The 18,280-nt window shown below is 51.8% G+C and overlaps 1 protein-coding gene across 8 annotated transcripts in view; it reads right to left on the bottom strand.

Moving 5' to 3' along the window:
* Positions 1 to 18,280, bottom strand: part of HIP1 (huntingtin interacting protein 1) — a 134,404-nt gene that overhangs the window by 65,501 nt on the left and 50,623 nt on the right. For 2 of the 8 annotated variants that reach the window (XM_070362957.1, XM_070362958.1), the window contains exon 1: positions 14,175 to 14,868. The exons of 3 other annotated variants lie outside the window; for them this stretch is intronic. In XM_070362957.1, coding sequence (XP_070219058.1) covers positions 14,175 to 14,831 — 657 coding nt within the window. In that variant the 5' untranslated portion in view covers positions 14,832 to 14,868. Of the gene's footprint in view, positions 1 to 14,174; positions 14,869 to 18,280 lie in introns of those variants that run through there. 3 more of the 8 variants (XM_070362959.1, XM_070362960.1, XM_070362961.1) reach the window with 2 other exon arrangements.

The raw sequence follows: 18,280 nt of genomic DNA, 5'->3' as shown, positions 1-18,280 counted from the left end.
CCAACTCTTTTAGACCCCATGGACTGCAGCCCACCAGGCTCCCTCTGTCCATGGGATTTCCCAGGCAAGAGTACTGGAGTGGGTTGCCATTTCCTCCTGCAAGGGATCCTCCCAACCCAAGGATCAAACCCTAATCTCCTGCTTGGCAGGCACATTCTTTACTGATGAATTCTTGCTAGATACATCAGTTTGATAGTCGTCAGCATAGATAGACCCTAACGGAATCAATATTCAGAAATACTTGGTCAGTCTGGTGATCCTTCTTCACTGAGGCCTTGCAAGAAAGAGGGGAGGGGGAGGGAGGGTGACCTGCTTTGGGAAGATGGGCACCAGGAAGCTTGCAGTGGATGTGTCAGTTTGGGGGGGGAAGGCAGGGATGGGAGTCTGGGGGAAGCAGAGGAAATATAAGGACGAAACATCTGGAGTCCCATCACAGGCCCATTCATCCCAGCTACATGGCTCCAGGCCTGGGGAGAAATCCTTCTGACTCATTTCCACTGAGAGAACACGTCGGTCAATGTCAAGCTCGAGGTTCCAGGAACGTGCCTATTAACATACAACCAAAGCACAGACATCACTGAACTCAGGTTGGAGCCAAAGAGAAGACAGTGGACATGAGCAGGCAGGATCCAGCTACCCTCGGGAGGCCTTGGACTGTCCAGTTGGCAGGTGGAAACCTTGATGGATATTTCCAGCCCCAGACCCAGGCAGTAACAACGAGCTGGGGTGGATTTGCTAAACGGTCTTCTAAAGTGGAGAGAGGGGTGGTTGCTAATTCTGGAGGCGGATTTCGTCATCAGCTCTGGGGCTGTGATGTGACTTACTGGGAAAGCGGAGCAGCCAGAAACGTTCACTTCTTGTTTCTTGAGGGGTGAAGGAGAGCCCTTCCTCTGGGGAAAAGCCACACGGTTCAGAAGTGCAGGGTGTAGAGGGAGATGCCCAAAGGGGCCAGGCAGGGTGAATCCGCACCAGGCACCCAGGCCTGATGCCCTGCTGGTTTCTGGGCTACCAGCTACTGATGGTCATGACATGGTCAGACCTCTCATTCTAAAGCACAGCTCCTGAGGATTTCCCGGGTGGTCCAGTGGTTAGGACTCCCAACTCAGGGGGCCCGGGTTTGATCCCTGGTCTGGGAACTAGATCCCACATGCCGCAACACCTGGCAGAACCAAATAAATAAATATTTAAAAAGCAATAATAAGAAAGCACAGCTCCTGGACTTCCCCGGTGTTCCAGTGGTTAAAACTCTGCACTCCACTGCAGGGGGCACGGGTTTGATCCCTGGTAAAGAGCTAAGATTCTGCAAGCTGCATGGCATAGTGAAAATAAATAAATAAAAATAAAGCACAGCTCCAACCATGCTAGACACATCCAGGGACTCACAGCAGCACCTCAAGCCTTTGCTTCAAGCCACCCTTATAACCTAGATTAACCCCCTTTCCCCAAACCATCTGCGTATTTAAGTTCTGCCATTAACTGGTCAGTCATGACTGTATTCATTCAATAAATTCACCCATCAGACAATACTGAGCACCTCTGTCAAGTGCTGCACTCAGTTAACTCACTGTTAACTCAGGAGTAAGTCAGAAGTCCTGGCTTCAAAGACAGCGATCTAGGTGGGGAGAAAGATGGTGGCATTGTATACACAGCCAGTGGGAAGAGGGGTGGGTGGGGGCAGGATACAGGGAGGCCTGGGGGTAAGCATCCCACCAAGCTGGACAAGTCAGACATGGCAGCCCTTCCCTGGACCCAGTGAGCCAGCCTAGAGAAGGTGCATTCAGGGGAGAGGTCAGCCAGTGCCGGTCACAAAAGTGGGGGTCAGTGCCCAATGGCAGTATTGCCAGAGTGTGAAAAAGCCAAGAGGAGGCTGGCACCAGAGAGTCCAGTTTACAGAGTTACAGGGCAACAGAAAAGAGAACTGTCCAAGCAACTTTCCCTGCAAGCACCACTCCGCCCGAAACACATCAATGGCTTCTCCTGTAGCAGAGCACGGGCTCTGGGGTGCGTCAGCTTCGGTAGTTCCAACTCCTGAGCAGTAGAGCACAGGCTCAGTAGCTGTGGGGCACGGGATTAGTTGCTCTACAGCATGTGGGATCTTCCCGGATCAGGGATCAAACCCCATGTCTCCTGCATTGGCAGGTGGATTCTTTGCCACTGAGCCACCAGGGAAGTCCCTTAAAAGCCCCAATCTTAAAGCCCAAGTTACTAAAGTGTAAAAGCAGTGACTAGATAGACACGCATCAATGTGTATACAAGGATCTCACCTCAACTGTGGAGAATGGATACAGCCAAATGTCTATTAGCACGGGAATGATTACAGTGAAGTGATACACGGCTCTACTCGTCTGGAAATATGAATCGCTGATGGTTGCTAAGTGCTCGTCCTGCACCAGACACTGGTCTAAACCACGTTCAGAGACACTCACTCCTCTGCCCTTAGGACAGCCCTTCACATTCCCCTGCACATGCGGGAAAACCCTGGCTCAGGGAGCCCCAGTTGCCTGTCCAGGTGAGCAAGTGGTGGACACAGAATCTGAACCCCAGGACCCATGACCTTGACCACTCTTTGTGTGTTTCCAGATCTAAGACACAGTGAAAGCTAAACTACAAGTTTACAAAACTGCATTACGGCATGGCCCCATTTTGTTTAATATGCGTGTGTATCTGTCTATACGGATGTGCTTGTACTATGCTGTGCTTAGTCTTTCGGTCGTGTCCAACTCTTTGGGACCCCATGGACTGCAACCCCGCAGGCTCCTCTGTCCATGGAATTCTCCAGGCCAGAATACTGGAGTGGGTAGCCATTCCTTTCTCCAGGGGATCTTCCCAACCCAGGGATTGAACCTAGGCATCACAAGTGGATTCTTTATCCTCTGAGCCACCGGAGAAGCCCATGGATATGCTTACTTTTGGTCAAGTCAAATGAACATCTGGCCATTTTTTACTTCTAAAAACTGTCCTTTCAGCCGGTTCAACCTTGCACGTGTACATGTGTGTTGGTATGTATACCTACATGCCTACAGATAAGAAAGTCTGTAAGGATCTATACCAAATTGTTAGCAGTGGTTTTGGATAGTGGGAATATATATGCCTGATCTTTGCGTTTTTTCCCTTACACTTCTTCATATTTTCGGAAGACTGGCACAAGTTAAATGTTTTCTTGTGCATGACCTGTTTCCTCACTACAGCTACATGAGATTAAACTGTACCAAAAGTGGGGTCTTCCCTGGTGGTTCAGTGGTTAAGAATCTGCTTTCCAATGCAGGGGACTGGCGTTCCATCTCTGGTGGAGGAACTAAGATCCCACGTGCCTCGGGGCAACTAAGCCAGAGCGCTGCAAATAGAGAAGCCTGCGCAGCGCAGGGAGACCCAGTGCAGCCAAAAAAAAAAATAATAAAAATAAAATGTGGGCTTCCCTGGTGGCTCAGTGGTAAAGAATCCACCTGCCAGTGCAGGAGATACGGGTTCAATCTCTGATCCGGGAAGATCCCATGTGCCTCGGAGCAACTGAGCTCGGGCACCACAACTACTGAGCCTGTGCTCGCAGCCTGGGAGCCAAAACTACTGAGGCCCCAGCAGCCTGGAGCCTGTGTTTCACAGCAAGAGAAGCCACTGCAACGAGAAACCTCTGCACTGCAACGAGAGAAAGCCTGAGCAGCAACGAAGACCCAGCATAGCCATAAGTAAGTAAATAATTTCTTAAAATAAACAAAATGTACCAAAAGTTCAGGAGCCTAGCCCTCCTCCTCAACTACCGCACCCGAGGCCAGGGCACTCACGGCCACTTCCCCTCGAGAGCTGAGAAGTCAAAGCGTGGGCAGAAAGTTGTACGAGACAGAACCAGAGTCTGCTGACTCAGGGGGCAAGGCTGACATACGTACAGGGCAAAAGGGATGACGGCCAGGACCCTGGGTGATGGCACCGGGAAAATCGCCATCCGGCGCTAAAACTGCTGACACAGATCTTTGAGCTGGCGGGGCCAAGCAGGCACGGATTTGGTAAGAAGACTATTTCCCAAAGAATCCAGCTTGGGAGAAATCCAGCAAAAGAAAAGCTATTTCAGGTCCCAGAAAATGAGGCGCAACCAGTGCTCCAAAGAGAGGTCACGATAGAAAGTTAATGAAATGCTCATTTCAAAACAACTTCCGCCTACCCATGGTATGCAGGTCCCACGCTTATCTTGGCACTAGTAAGGACCATCTCCAGGCACTGGGGCTACAAGGGGTGTGAGCCTGTTGGCCAGTGGAGCACATTCCAGTCTGACTGTTCAGTGGAGACTGCCTCACTTACGAGACACCTGTGGATTATTTTTAACTTGGACCCTCACGCCCTGCCCTCAGTTATCTCTCCTCCCCCATTCCTCTGGCCCTGCTCCTGACAGATCCACTCAACATCCTCTAGCCAGCATGCAGTACCACGCTCCCAACTGGAATGTCTTCTCCTCTTCTCACTGAATCACCCATTCAGTCAGCATCTACTGGGCGTCAAGTCTTTTCATCAATGACATTGCTGCTCCCTGGACTCAAAGCACAGCTTAAACACCAACTCTTTCAGGGAGCACCAAGGTATAAAGCTTTGGACCCCATGTCCTGGGAACTTCGCTAGCCCCACAGAAACGGGGATTGCCCCTAGTCTGGCATAAAAGTGCAGGTGGTTCCTGAACCAATCCCAGGCTCTTGTGACCTTGCTGGGGTTTTTGTTTTCTTTGGCTGCACTGGGTCTTACTTAATGCTTTTTTTTCTTTTTTTGGTCGAAAGGCATGTGGGACCTGATCAGGGATCGAATTTGCACCCCCTGCATTGGAAGGTGAAGTCTTAACTACTGGACTGCCAGGGAAGTCCCAACAGTGTGCTTCTGCGTGCGTGGCTTTCTCTGCCTAGAATGCCCTTACCTTCCTAACCCTCTGGGCTCGTTCCTTCCCCTCCTCCAGTTTTCTCAGTTAGCCCCCCTCCTCTAGTGCCAGGCAGAGTACCACCCTCTCCCATGCTAGCACATCCCACAACTGGACCCTGTGCATTTTATCCCAAGTCCTGTAATTACTTACTGCCCCACTAGACTGAGCTCACTCAGCAGAGGTCATCCTAAAAGAAAGACTACTCTACACCCTCACCTAAAGTTTCAAGATTTTATTTATTGCCTGAATGAATGAGCAACAATATTAATAATTATGGACTGGTGGCAGGGTGGTAAAGAATCCTCCTTCCAAAAAAAAAAAAAAGAATCCTGCCAATGCCGGAGACTCAAGAGATGCAGGTTTGATCCCTGGGTGGGGAGGATCCCCTGGAGGAGGGCATGGCAACCCACTCCAACATTCTTGCCTAGAGAATCCCATGGACTGAGAGGTCTGGCAGGCCACAGTCCACAGGGTCGCAAAGAGTCAACACGGCTGAGCAATCACATGCACACTTCTCAGGGGCCAAGAATTGTAAACATGTCATCCTAACCCCTCCAGAGTCGGCAGACACCAACTGATCTTCGAAAGTTAGCTGATGTACAGCAAAGTCAACTAACCTGTCCATGGTACTAGAGTGGCATCAGGACTCAGCCTCCGGCCTTTGTGACTCCAAAGCCCCGGGTCAGCGTCTACGGTGGTCTCAGGACACCAAGGTCACCTCTGTGTGCAGGGGTGGGGCTGGCTCCCACTCCCACTTACAAACAGGCCTCCGCTGCTGTCAAAGACTCACTAGAAACCAGGGAATCTAGAGGAGACAGGGGTTTTGTTTTGTTTTTTCCTTCTTCGTAAATGGCTTAATTTCTCTGGGGATCTGGGAAATATGAATTTTGTCTGGCTTCCTAGATTCTTCGGTCCAGGGGCAGCTGCCAGACCACGTGCCCGTCTGGCTTTGGACTGGGACCTCTTGGGTCCCAGAAAGGAGACACAGGTGGAGTGGAAAAAGCTCTTCAAGAAAATCACCCAGCTGTGTATGGGTGGGGGGTAAGGGGTGGGAATGGTCGGCAGGGAGGACTGGTCATCTGTGAGCTGGGCTGTCTTAAAACACATGTGGGGACTTTCCTGGTGATCCTGTGATTAAGGATCTGCCTTGTAATGTGGGGACATGGGTTCGATTCCTGGACAGGGAACTAAGATCCCAACTAAGATTCTACAGGTTGCAGAGCAACTAAGCCTGTGTGCCACAACTAGGACCCATCACAGCCAAATAAATAAATACTAAAAAAAAAAAATCCTGCAGGTGCATCTGAATTTAGTCCCTGATCGGCAGAGTGACTTTAGAGTCCACTGAGGATGGGGCAGGAGGAAAAGGGGACGACAGAGGATGAGATGGCTGGATGGCATCACCGACTCAATGGACGTGAGTTTGACTGAACTCCAGGAGATGGTGATGGACAGGGAGGCCTGGCATGCTGCCATTCATGGGGTCGCAAAGAGTCGGACACGACTGAGTGGCTGAACTGAACTGAACTGAACTGATACATAATATTTATTTATTTATTTATTTGGCTATGCAAGGTCTTAGTTGCAGCCTGTGGGATCTAGTTCCCCGACCAGGGTCAAACCCAGGCTCTCCACATTGGGAGCGTGGAGCCTTCGCCACTGGACCACCAGGAAATCCCCTCAAGGCTATTTCAAGGGAGAAAATAATCCAGGTAAGAGTGTTCTGATAATGATGAAATGATGAAAAATTCACTCAGTCATGTCCAACTCTTGGAATTCTCCAGGCCAGAATAGTGGAGTGGGTATTCTCTCCCTTCTCCAGGGGATCTTCCCAATCCAGGGATCGAACCCAGGCCTTCCACATTGCGGGTGGATTCTTTACCAGCTGAGGCACAAGGGAAGCCCAAGAATACTGGAGTGGGTAGCCTACCCCTTCTCCAGGGGATCTTCCCGACCCAGGGATCAACCCAGGTCTCCCGCATTGCAGGAGGATTCTTTACCAACTGAGCCACAAGGGAAACCCAAGAGTGTTCTACAACCACAAATGTCCAGGTGTCCTCCCATGCAAAGCATTTCCAGGAAATCTGCCTCCCCTCCTTGATTCCAAATCTTTCAACAGACAACCCGGCCATCCTCAGCTCTGGGTCCCAGGTATGTTAACACCCATCCCCAGGGGCCTGCACATAAACTGAGAATCCCACATGTGTCTGAATTAAACGGGAACCTCATCTGGGCAGGACAAAATCTTTGTGTTTGGTGACAATAAGAAACAGCAATCAGATGGAAAGTGCTTCCCAGGTGGTGGGAAGAAGAACCTGCCTCCCAGTGCAGGAGACGTAAGAGACGCAGGTTCGATCCCTGGGTCAGGAAGATCTCCTGGAGGAGGGCATGGCAACCCACTCCAGTATCCTTGCCTGGAGAATCTCATGGATAGAGGAGTCTGGCGGACTACAGTCCATGGGGTCTCAAAGAATCGGACATGACTGAAGCGACTTCTCTTACACACACATCAGGTGGTAAATCAAAAACTCTTTTTCCCCCTAAGCATTTTTTAAAGAGGCAAATAACAGATGTCCTTCCCCGCTGCCACTTGGCTGAGGCCAACGTCAGCTCTGATCCCTGATCTTATTCCACAGGCTGTCCTGAGAAAGTGGCTGGTCCGTGATGCTCAGCTCAGTTTGAGAAACTGTGCTTGGTGGTACCTAAAGCTCACTCCACCGAAACTGCTCCCCAGTGTGAAAAGGAGTTTGCCTTTCACCTGCAGCCCATCACACCACAGATGTGGAATCACAGGTCTCTCAGAACTGTTCCCAAAGCCTGAACCAGTCTCCAGGCTGGCAAGGACTTGGGGGCCATGCTTCTCCAGGGTCCCCCCTCCAATGGCCACGAGGTGTGCTCTCTCATCTGGAAGTGGATTCTGCCACAGGATGGACACTCTGCTGTAAGGCAGTCCTGGCCAGCCAAAACCCCGCCTCCCAGAGACCCCCAGAGTAGGTAAACTACACCTTCCTCCCAACAGCCCTCAGTTGTCCATCAGCCTTCTCTTTCACTGGCTGGACTACTCATTTCACGAGGCTGACATCCTCACTGCCCTCTGAACAGTCTCTAGGTCAGACGCCTCAAACCTTCTCTGACACTAACCACAGTAAAAAGCACATCTTACAAGGCAGATCGCTGTGTGTGTGTGTGTGTGTATACAACCCAATCAATTTCATGAACCGTCTTACATGGAAGACATTTGGATGTTTTCTGGTCTGTTTCACTCTTTCAAAAGCTTGGCTGCAACCCACTAAACCGATATTTTGTGACCCAGAACTGAACACGCTGCTCTGGTTTCACCAAGCCAGTCATCCATGTCCAGCTTTGACTGATTATTCAGCTTGGACACTAAGCTTTCCTTTCCACGCAGCTATTAGCTGATGTGAGCTATGGGTGGAGTCCTGGGCATCTTTTTACCCTGGGATCTCTCTGGCTCAGCGCTTCTCCATGCCTCTCCTCCATCCAGCAAGTCTGCACGAATCTCAGGAGACAGCAGGTCAGCCTGAAGCTAATTCCTGCCCTGCCATCAATATTGTTCACTCAGGACACCTAGATGTTTTTCTCCACTTTTTTCCTGACCTCTTCCCATCTTCCTGATGTGTAAACGGGAGCGTTGTTGCTGTTGTTGTTTAGTCGCTAAGTTGCGTCTGACCCTTTGTGACTCCTTGGACTGTAGCCTGCCAGGCTCCCCTGTCCATGCGATTTCCCAAGCAAGAATACTGGAGTGGGTTGCCACTTCCTTCTCTGGGATAATCTTCCCAACCCAGGAATTGAACCCATGTCTTCTGCATTGCAGGTGAATAATTACTGCTGAGCCACCTGGGAAGCCCCTAAGCTGGAGCATCCCAGGAATCAGAAATCTGACATCTGAAGCAGGCAGCCAAGATGCATAAAGACACCCCAAGCTTTAGAAACAGCGATACGGGCTTCCTTGGTGGTCAGAGGTAAAGAATCCGTCTGCCAATGCAGGAGACATGGGTTTGATCCCTGATGCGGGAAGATCCCACATGCCCTGGTGCAACTAAGCCCGTGGGCCACAACTACTGAGCCTGTGCTCCAGAGCCCAAGAGCCACAAATACGGAAGGCACAGCCTGTGTGCCTTAGAGTCTGTGCTCTGCAACAAGACAAGCCACCGCAACAAGAAGTTCGTGCACCGCAACTAGAGAGTAACCCCTGTGGCCACAATTACAGAAAAGCCCGAGCAATGAAGATCCAGGATGGCCCAAAACAAAAATAAATAAACAAAATGATATATATATATATATGCATGCTAAGTCACTTCAGTCGGGTCTGACTCTTTGCGACACTATGGACTGAGCCCACCAAGCTACTCTGTCCATGGGATTCTCCAGGCAAGAGTGGGTTGCCATTTCCTTCTCCAGGATATATATATGTGTGTATACACACACACACACACACACACACATACACACACACACACACACACATATATAGGCACGCAGTCCACATAAGCACTAAACCCTTCTTCCTAGATCTTCTCCCCTGGGAGACCAGAGGCCAAAAGCCACCACCTCCAGCTCATCATTTTAGATAAGCTTCTGTCAGCTCTAGAATCTGGTCCCTAAATCTTTTTCCTTACCCTTTATCGACTTTGTCACCATTTTGGTGATGTGGAGGACTGGGGGTACCAGATCTGGTTCCAAGACTTCCCTTTTCTGAACGTCAGTTTTCTCATCTGTAAAGCATGATTAATTCTTTCTGCCCTGCGTTTCTCCTGGAGTTGTGGTGAGCAGGAACACGGGTGGAAATGCTCTGTAAGCTGTACAGCACTATAACGCAAATACAAATTGTTATATAAACTATACCACCTTTTGTTAGGAACTTGGGACTTCCCTGGTGGTCCAGCGGTTAAGAATGGGCCTTGCCATACAGGGGAACTAAGATGCCACGTGCCACAGAGCAATTAAGCTGGCGTGCCACAACTGCTGAGCCTGCAGGATGCAACAAAGTTCTTGCATGCTGCAACTAAGATTTGACAGAGCTAAATAAATACATAAAACTTTTTTAAGAAAAAGAATTGATACTACTCAGCCACAAAAAGGAATGCATTTGAGTCAGTTCTAATGAGGTGGATGAACCTAGAGCCTGTTATACAGAGTGAAGTAAGTCAGAAAGAGAAAAACAAAATCGTATACTAATGCGTGTATATGGAATCTAGAAGGATGGTACTGACGAATCTGCTCGAAGAGCAGACACAAAGTTAGGGAACAGACTTAGGGAACAGACTTATGGACAAGGGCAGCGAAGAAGAGGGGGAGGATGAGATGAATGGAGAGAGCAGCATGGATGCATATATACTAACATATGTAAACAGCCAATGGGAGTTTGCTGCATGATTCAGGGAACTCAAACTGGGGCTCTGTCATAACCTAGAGGGGCGGGAATGGGCAGGAGGTGGAAGGGAAATTCAAGAGGGAAGGGACATATGTACACCTGTGGTTAACTCATGTTGATATATGACAGAAATCAAACCAATATTATAAACCAATCATCAATCAATTAAAAATAAACAAATATTAAAAAAAAAAAAAAAAAGAATTGACAAGCGTTGCCTCTGCTCTGGCAATTACAGCACTGTGCATTTCTGCTCTGTGTTCAGTAAAGGCACAGACCTCATTATCAACTCTGGGTTAAACTGTCGGGTTAAACCAGTTCTCCCTTGGCCAGATATCTGATGTTATCAAAAATTCATCAGGTCACAGCAGCTGGTGAATCCACTGTCCCCAGTCATTTTTACTGTCATTCAGAAAGATAACTAGACCTGGGAGAAGAGGTTCCCCAAAGCAAGTCAACTGAAATACAGCCCGAGTTCAGCTTTTTAGGCCAATCAAGAAAATAAAGGCTATGTTGGAGGAGGGGGGAATCAGAGTCATCTTAGATGAGACTTTGGGGACTTTCATTGGGCTTCCCCGGGTAACTCAAACAGTAAAGAATCTGGCAGATTCTTCTCCTAGAATGCAGGAGATCTGGGTTCGACCCCTTGGTCGAGAAGATCCCCTGGAGAAGGAAATGGCAACCCACTCCAGTATTCTTGCCTGGAGAATCCCATGGACAGAGAAGCCTGATGTGCTGCAGTCCATGGGGTCACAAAGAGTGGGACACAACTCATAACAGCCACTACACATGGAGGACTTACTATGCTAGGTCCTGCACCTTGAAGAATTATTTCCAACTTTGATGAGGATGCTCAAGGATCATTTTACACATGAGGCTAAAAGGTTAAGAAACACGCTGAAAAGGGATAAACTATAATCTGCCTTTTCTCATTCAGTGATAAGCAAGGAAATTCCAAGGCTCATTCAAGGATGTGGCTGCAATGTTGGGTTCGAGGTCTACCCTGGAACTAAGGACCCCCAGAATGAGAACTTTAAACCAGAGTGGGGTTTTCACAGTCAGAACAAATAGCTACTCTGGCCTTCAGCAGGAATGGGAAGCAGATGCCAACTCCCTGGGGTGGGTAAGGTTCTTCCTGCTCCACAGTCCAGGGTCTGTGCTCTTTACAAAGAGCCGAGAACAATTGTTTCTGGGCTGGGAGCTTGGCTGCTCAATGATTAATGAGAATCTAGTATCACTTTTGTTTGGACCCTTAACTAAAGGAGGAAAGAGGCAACATATGTGCCTCTCCTGTGCCCAAAATTCTCCAGAGGTTACCCACTGCTGACAGGCCAAGGTTGGAATGCCTTGGCTGGCATTCAATGCCTTTCTGCTTGGACCTTAACCAGCGATCTCAACATTTTCTCATCTCAGAACTCTGTCCTCAGCCTCATCCAATGGGTTCTGCCCATTTTTCTTTCTGCAACTCTGCGCACTGGTAAGGAACACCCCTCACTACTCTCAGCAGAGCTGAAACCATTCAGCCTTGAAGACCCAACCCAGGATCTTTCTTCCAGATTCTGTAGCCCCTCTGTTCTCAGAGCTCACAGCTCTCGGAGCTGAGAACTTTTGATCCGGGTCTGCACTCTCTGGACCCCTCACCTAAATGCTAAGGGCCAGAGGAGCAGGGAGGCCATACATTATGTTTCTGTCTCCTTCACACGGTACTTGCTATAGAAAGACAGGAATTAAATAAACGCTGTTGCATTCAAAAGGGGATGGATGGGGGCTTCCCTGGTGGCTCAGTGGTAAAGAATCCACCTGACAATGCAGAAGACACAGGTTCCATCTGTCATCCAGGAAGATCCCACCTGCCTCGGAGCAACCAAGCCTGTGTGCCACAACTATTGAGCCTGTGCTCTAGAGCCCAGGAGCCGCAACTACTGAGCCCACGTGCCACAGTTACTGAAGCCCAAGTGCCCTGGGGCCTCTGCTCCGCAACAAGAGAAGCCACCGCAATGAAAAGCCTGCACACTGCAACTAGAGAGAAGCCCCTACTCAGCCACGCACTAGAGAGAAGACAGCGCAGCGCTGAAGACTCAGCACAGCTTAAAATAGACTAAAAAATCAAATTACCTTTAGAAATAAATAAAATGAAGAGGGGATGGATGGAGGGAGGTGGTAGTGTCTGAAGTGGACCAGATCTCCAGAGACAGAGGTCTTTAAACCCTGCGAGGTGGTCTTCAGAGACCAGGCTTTGGAAAGAATCTAAGCTCGAGGACAGAAGGAAGCTCAGAGGTGATCTGTTGGCAGCCATTGGTCTAGAACTCTAGGTTCCCTGTCCTCCTCACTACCCCCACCTCCTCCACAGCCTAGACAGGTGACTCTGGTCTGGTTAAGACACCTCAAGGAAAAGGCCTTCTACCTTCCCACCCCTGCAGGTGCACAGAAGACTGTCAGAAAGGTATAGCTAATAGTTAGCCAAAGAAAATAAGCTTTTATGGTACACTCATAGGGAATGGTGGTCTAGCCTCTTGGCACTGCCCCACCATGGGCAGTTATGCGTCCTCAGATGAGGATGGGAGCCAGTGAGGCCCCTCACCCGGGGCCCCGGCCCCAGGGGCAGCACTCAGTTTAAGCGTGGTCTCCTGCTGTGGGAAGGAATGACTCTCACCCACCATCTCCTCCTCGCCCACAGTGCCCTACCTAAGACTGAATGCCAAAGGCCTGACAGGGCCAGGAACTCACCTGCCTTCTCCAAAGTGATGGTTACTTTAAAAGAGCACTCTGGAAAAATAGCTAGCCTAATTCTATACAAGATGAACTGAAATTACAGTACCTTCTCTTCCCTAAGGTACCAGCAGATCCAGAACCCCGTCTCCCCAGACACACCCCAACCCAGGTCCTTTGCGGAAGCCCTGGGCCCCCCACGAAGCACAGGATATCAGGGGATACCTCTCCAGCCTGACACACCAGCCCTCAAAGGCTATGAGGCAGGAGTGTGGGTCTAAAGCCAGGGTCAGTGATCTGAAGAACACTTGAGATTCAGAGTAGGAGCCAATAAGGACCCCTAGGCAAACCTGCCCCAGCTCTCCAAGGCTCCAGGGGAACTCCTCCCTTCAGAGTTCCCCAAATCACATCCTGCTGCCGCCCCTCCCCTCCCCGCCCCCCCCGCCCCCGCCCCAGCCCCAGGTATGCTCCTCAATCAGTCAATGAACAAGGTATTCAGCTCCTTTGGTGCCTCTGGAGGAGTAGGGGGGCGGGAAGCCCTGGGAGACAATCAGTTTCACCAGGGAATCACACGCTTAAGAGGCAGGGGATTGTCTGCTGCCCCCCAGGCCAAGGCAGTTGGGGGTCTACAAGCAAGCGTCTAGTCTAGAACACCACTCCAAGGATTCTAAGCCAAGGATTCTACCCCTGCCCCATCACCCTCTAGGATGGTTAAAGCCCTGGCTTCTGCCCTCCCAGGCCACCCACCTGTGCCCCCCTGCTCACTGGCTCAGTCCAAAAATCTCCCCCTAAATCTGAAATCGGCGTGAAGCAGGGGGGCTCTGGAGGAGCTAGGAAGAACCCCTTCCCGCAGCCCGGGCCTCCCACCACCAGGCTGGTTCCCCCGTGTGGGAGGCGAGCTCCACGGCCGTCTCTCCCCGGAGTCTTAAGCGATCTCTCCGGGGCAGCCCTGGCGGCAGCGCGGCGGGAAACCGGGGAGCCCAGCCGTGTCCGCCAGCCGCCTCCACAGCCCTGGCCCCGCTCCCTCCTCCGGCACGCCTGGAGTTGGGGCCAACAGCAGGATCAACAATACAGAAACTTTCAATGGATCCAGCCGACCGGGAGGGAGCGGGGGAAGGAGGGGGGAGGGACGGGGACGCCGAGGCTCCAGGGCAGTGGCCCCGGCTCTTGACTTACCATCTTGTTCACATCCATGACGGAGGCTGCAGGGGCGCCCCCCGCCCCTGGAGATCCCGCGGGCCCCGAACGCTGCTCCCGGCTAATTGAGGCTGGATGGTGCCATGCTGCGGGGAGGGCGGCCGGCGGGGCCCCTGCGGACCGGGGAAGGCGGCGGCGGCGGCGGCAGGACCGAGACTGGTCCGGAGAAAGGAAGGGGAGGGGGAGGGGGAGGGGAGGCGGGAGGGGGCGGGGGCCGGGGGCCGAGCCGCAGCGCGCTCCAGGGGCGGGGGAGGCGCGGCCCGGCGGAGCCCCGGGGGCCGGGGAATCCCGGATTCGGCTGCGGGCGCCCGGGCCTCCGCGACGGTGGCCGTGGCGGTGCGGGAGCTCCGGGGCGGGTGGGATCGGGGGATGGATTCCCGGGGCCGGAGAGCCTGCGGCCAGGGCGCGCGGCGAGGCTGTGATTTGAATAACAAAAGGGCGCTTCTCCGCTCCCCCCCAGGCCTGGGGCCGGGATCGCTGAGCCCGCAGCGAGGCCGCCGGGCCTCCGGGAAGTGTATGCGCGCGTGTGCGCGTTGGGGTGGTGGGATTAGGGGGACTCAGGAAGTGAGCGGGGGAGGCGGCTGTAAAGCGGGGGCGAGGACTGCCCCCACCCCACCCCGCGCACCGAGCCGACATTCCAGTGGGGGCAGGGGGTCCGCTCTGCCCCTCCCAACTTGGCTTCACTGGACAAAGGCAGAATTCAGACCTAGTGGTAGCCTCCTGCGGCTCATCCCCCCCGGGAAGGGAGGCTTTGGGCGGGGGACGCCCAGATGAGTCTGGGGTCTGCAAACAGATGGACGAATAGAAGGAAGTGGTACAGGTATCCCCGAAGGCTCGAGGTCCCCCTCCAATCCTGCCTGCAGTGCGAGAAATTGGCTTCTAAATGAAGCTGCCCTGAGCGCAGGGCCCCCTCCCTTACTCAATACCTAGTCTGCCTACGAGAAATGGGAGACAGACGGCCCTCTGCAAGGAGATGCGGCTGGGGGTGGAAATGGGCTCCTGGCAAATGCTCTCTGGGGAAACAGGTCTCCAGAAAAAGGCTGGAGGCCCGACGCCTCTGGTTTCAACACAGGCTCCTCACTGGCATCCTTGGTTGAGCAGGAAGAAGAAAGCTTCCTACTAACCGAGTCAGCAGGAACCTGAGCCCACCGAGGCCAAGCCTACTTTACAGGGTAAGGAATCTGAGGCCCAGAGAGGGAGGTGACTGGCCCCAGGTCACACATTTGGCAGGAAATGAGGGCAAAAGAAAGCTCACCAAGGACTGTGTGCATGGAGCTAAGTTGATTCAGTCATGTTCGACTCTTTGAGACTCCACCAGGCTCCTCTGTCCATGGGATTCTCCTGGCAAAAATTACTGGAGTGGGTTGCCATGCCCTCCTCCAGGGGATCTGCCCACCTCGGGGACTGAACCCTCAACTCTTACGTCTCCTGCACTGGCAGGCAGGTTCTTTACCACTAGCGCCACCTGGGAAGCCCAAGGACAGTGCAGCCTGAGCCGCAAAGAGCTTTCATGCACCCCTGAGCGTCCAGCTTTTGAAATCCTTTCTACTGAATAGGTGATCACATGCATCTGCAACCCTCCTGACCCTCTGACCCACACCAAGGGGCTGAGGAGGAGTGCTAGTAAGTCCCCACTCCTGGCCCCAGGGCCTGCTGGGCTGAGTAGGGCAGCCCCTTCCCCTTCAAAGCTGAGTTCTCCATCTATGACATAGGGGCTGTTTCTCTGCCTGCCTTCTCGGGGGATGTGAAAACCCTGTGAAATAAAGGATGATATAGATTAGATACAAAAGCAGAACAGGAGGGTCAGGGGCTTTTGTCGCAGTGGTTATTTTTATTTCCCAGCTCCGGAGCCCAGTCCAGGGGCCCTCAGCTGCAGGAAAGGGCTCTCTGGGCTCAGGTCCCTCTGTCTAACCCCAAATGTGGACTGCACACCGGCTCTCGCACCCTACCCTACAGCTACTCTTGGCAAGCCTCTTCTGTACTGTGCCCCGGCCGGGGAAGACAGGAAGGCTCCTCTGGTTGGTGCTGGCATTCTGGGCTACATGGACCCTGCTACTGATGCATGTCCACAAGGGTGAACCCCAACGAGGTATGACGAGGCAGGAGAGAAGCATGTCACCACTTCCTCATCCTCCAACATGGACACCCAAGGGAGATCAGGGCCAGGTGAGCCAGCAGACACAAGCCACCTGACACAGAAATGAGTTTTGGATTATCTGCCGCCTGATTACGGAGAAGGCAATAACAACCCACTCCAGTACTCTTGCCTGGCAAATCCCATGGACAGAGGAGCCTGGTAGGCTGCAGTCCATGGGGTCGCTGAGGGTCAGACACGACTGAGCAACTTCACTTTCACTTTTCACTTTCATGCATTGGAGAAGGAAATGGCAACCCACTCCAGTGTTCTTGCCTGGAGAATCCCAGGGACGGGGGAGCCTGGTGAGCTGCCGTCTATGGGGTCGCACAGAGTCGGACACGACTGAGGCGACTTAGCAGCAGCAGCAGCAGCAGCAGCCACCTGACTAAATGCACAACAGCCTGTTTAGCTTAGAAAAAAAAAAAGATATATTTCATGTTTAAAAAATATTATATATTTTTTAGCCTCTGGTGGTCCAGAAGCTAAGACTCTGTGCTCCCAATGCAGGGAGCCCAGGTTTGATCCCTGGTCAGGGAACAAAATCCCACATGCCACAACTAAAGATCCTGAGGGCTGCAACTAAGACCCAGTGCAGCCTAAATAAATAAATATTTTAAAGAAATATATTATGAACCCTTAGCTGGGGTTGATCAAGATCGCCCAATAGATTGTGACCCCTTAGCTGGCAAAGCTCATTTTCTTGTTGCTAAAATGGGGACAGTGGCACCTGCTTCACATACAGGTGGTAAGGGTTCAATGAAAGAACTTTCCCAAACCTTGCCTGGAGTAAGCTGAATCATCACCCCCACCCCTAGCCCCCACACCACCAAAGACATCAGGTCCCAATCGCTGGAACCTGTAGATACTACCCTACGTGGCACATAGGATTAAGGCAAGGACTCCCAGGTGGGAAGAGGACCTGGATTATCTGGGTAGACCTCTGATGGGGTCTTGTGCATCCTTGCAAGAAGGAGATTTGACCCACAGAAGAGGCAGAGATTAGAGAGATGCGGCCACAAGCTAAGAGATGCTGTCAGCCACCAGAAGCTCCAGCAGGCAAGGAGCAGACTCGCTCGTAGAGTCTGTGGGAAGAAGGGGTCCCCTCAACACCCTGATCTTGTCTCAATAGATTTTAGACTTCCAGCCTCCAGATCTACAAGAGAATCCATTTCTGTCGTTTGAGCTACCAAGTTAATGATCACTGGTTTCACTGGACACAGGAAACTAACACACTAACATACAACTAAGAAACTAACACACTGGGCAAAGGTAACGAGGGACAGTGTCGAGGCTCCAGACAGCGCCGGCCTCAGGGCTACCCTCTCTACTGGACTTCTTTGCCAGGGAACTGCTCTTAAGACTAGCAGGAGCCAGGAGTAGCGGCTGTTCCTCTCCTGCTGCATTAGGGGCAGGGGACTTGCATTGCAAGGTGGATTCTTTACCACTGAGCCACCAGGGAAGCCCCTACTGTGTTCTTTCATCATCAGCTCCAGGTCACTGTATTCCGCTACCTACTGGACGTCCCTGATAGCTCAGCAGGTAAAGAATCCACCTGCAATGCAGGAGACCCCAGTTCGATTCCTGGGTCAGGAAGATCCACTGGAGAAGGGATAGGCTACCCACTCCAGTATTCTTGGGCTTCCCTTGTGGCTCAGCTGGGAAAGAATCTGCCTGCAATGCGGAAGACCTGGGTTCGATCCCTGACTTGGGAAGATCCCTGGAGAAGGGAAAAGCTACCCTCTCCAGTATTCTAACTGGAGAATTCCATGGACTGTAGAGTCCATGGGGTCGCAAAGTCAGACACGACTGAGTGGCTTTCACTGGACATCAACACCTGGAGGTTTCAGACTCACAGACTCAAGGAATCCAAAGATAATATTTTCTTTTACCTCTGTTTTCACCATCTGCTCCTGTTCCACATCCACTTAGTTCATCAAGCTAGAAACAT

This window comes from Bos mutus, chromosome 25, assembly GCF_027580195.1.
Source record: "Bos mutus isolate GX-2022 chromosome 25, NWIPB_WYAK_1.1, whole genome shotgun sequence".
Classification (NCBI taxonomy): Eukaryota; Metazoa; Chordata; class Mammalia; order Artiodactyla; family Bovidae; genus Bos; species Bos mutus.
Note: the sequence above shows the minus strand (reverse complement) of the source record. Positions and strands in the feature narration are given on the sequence as shown.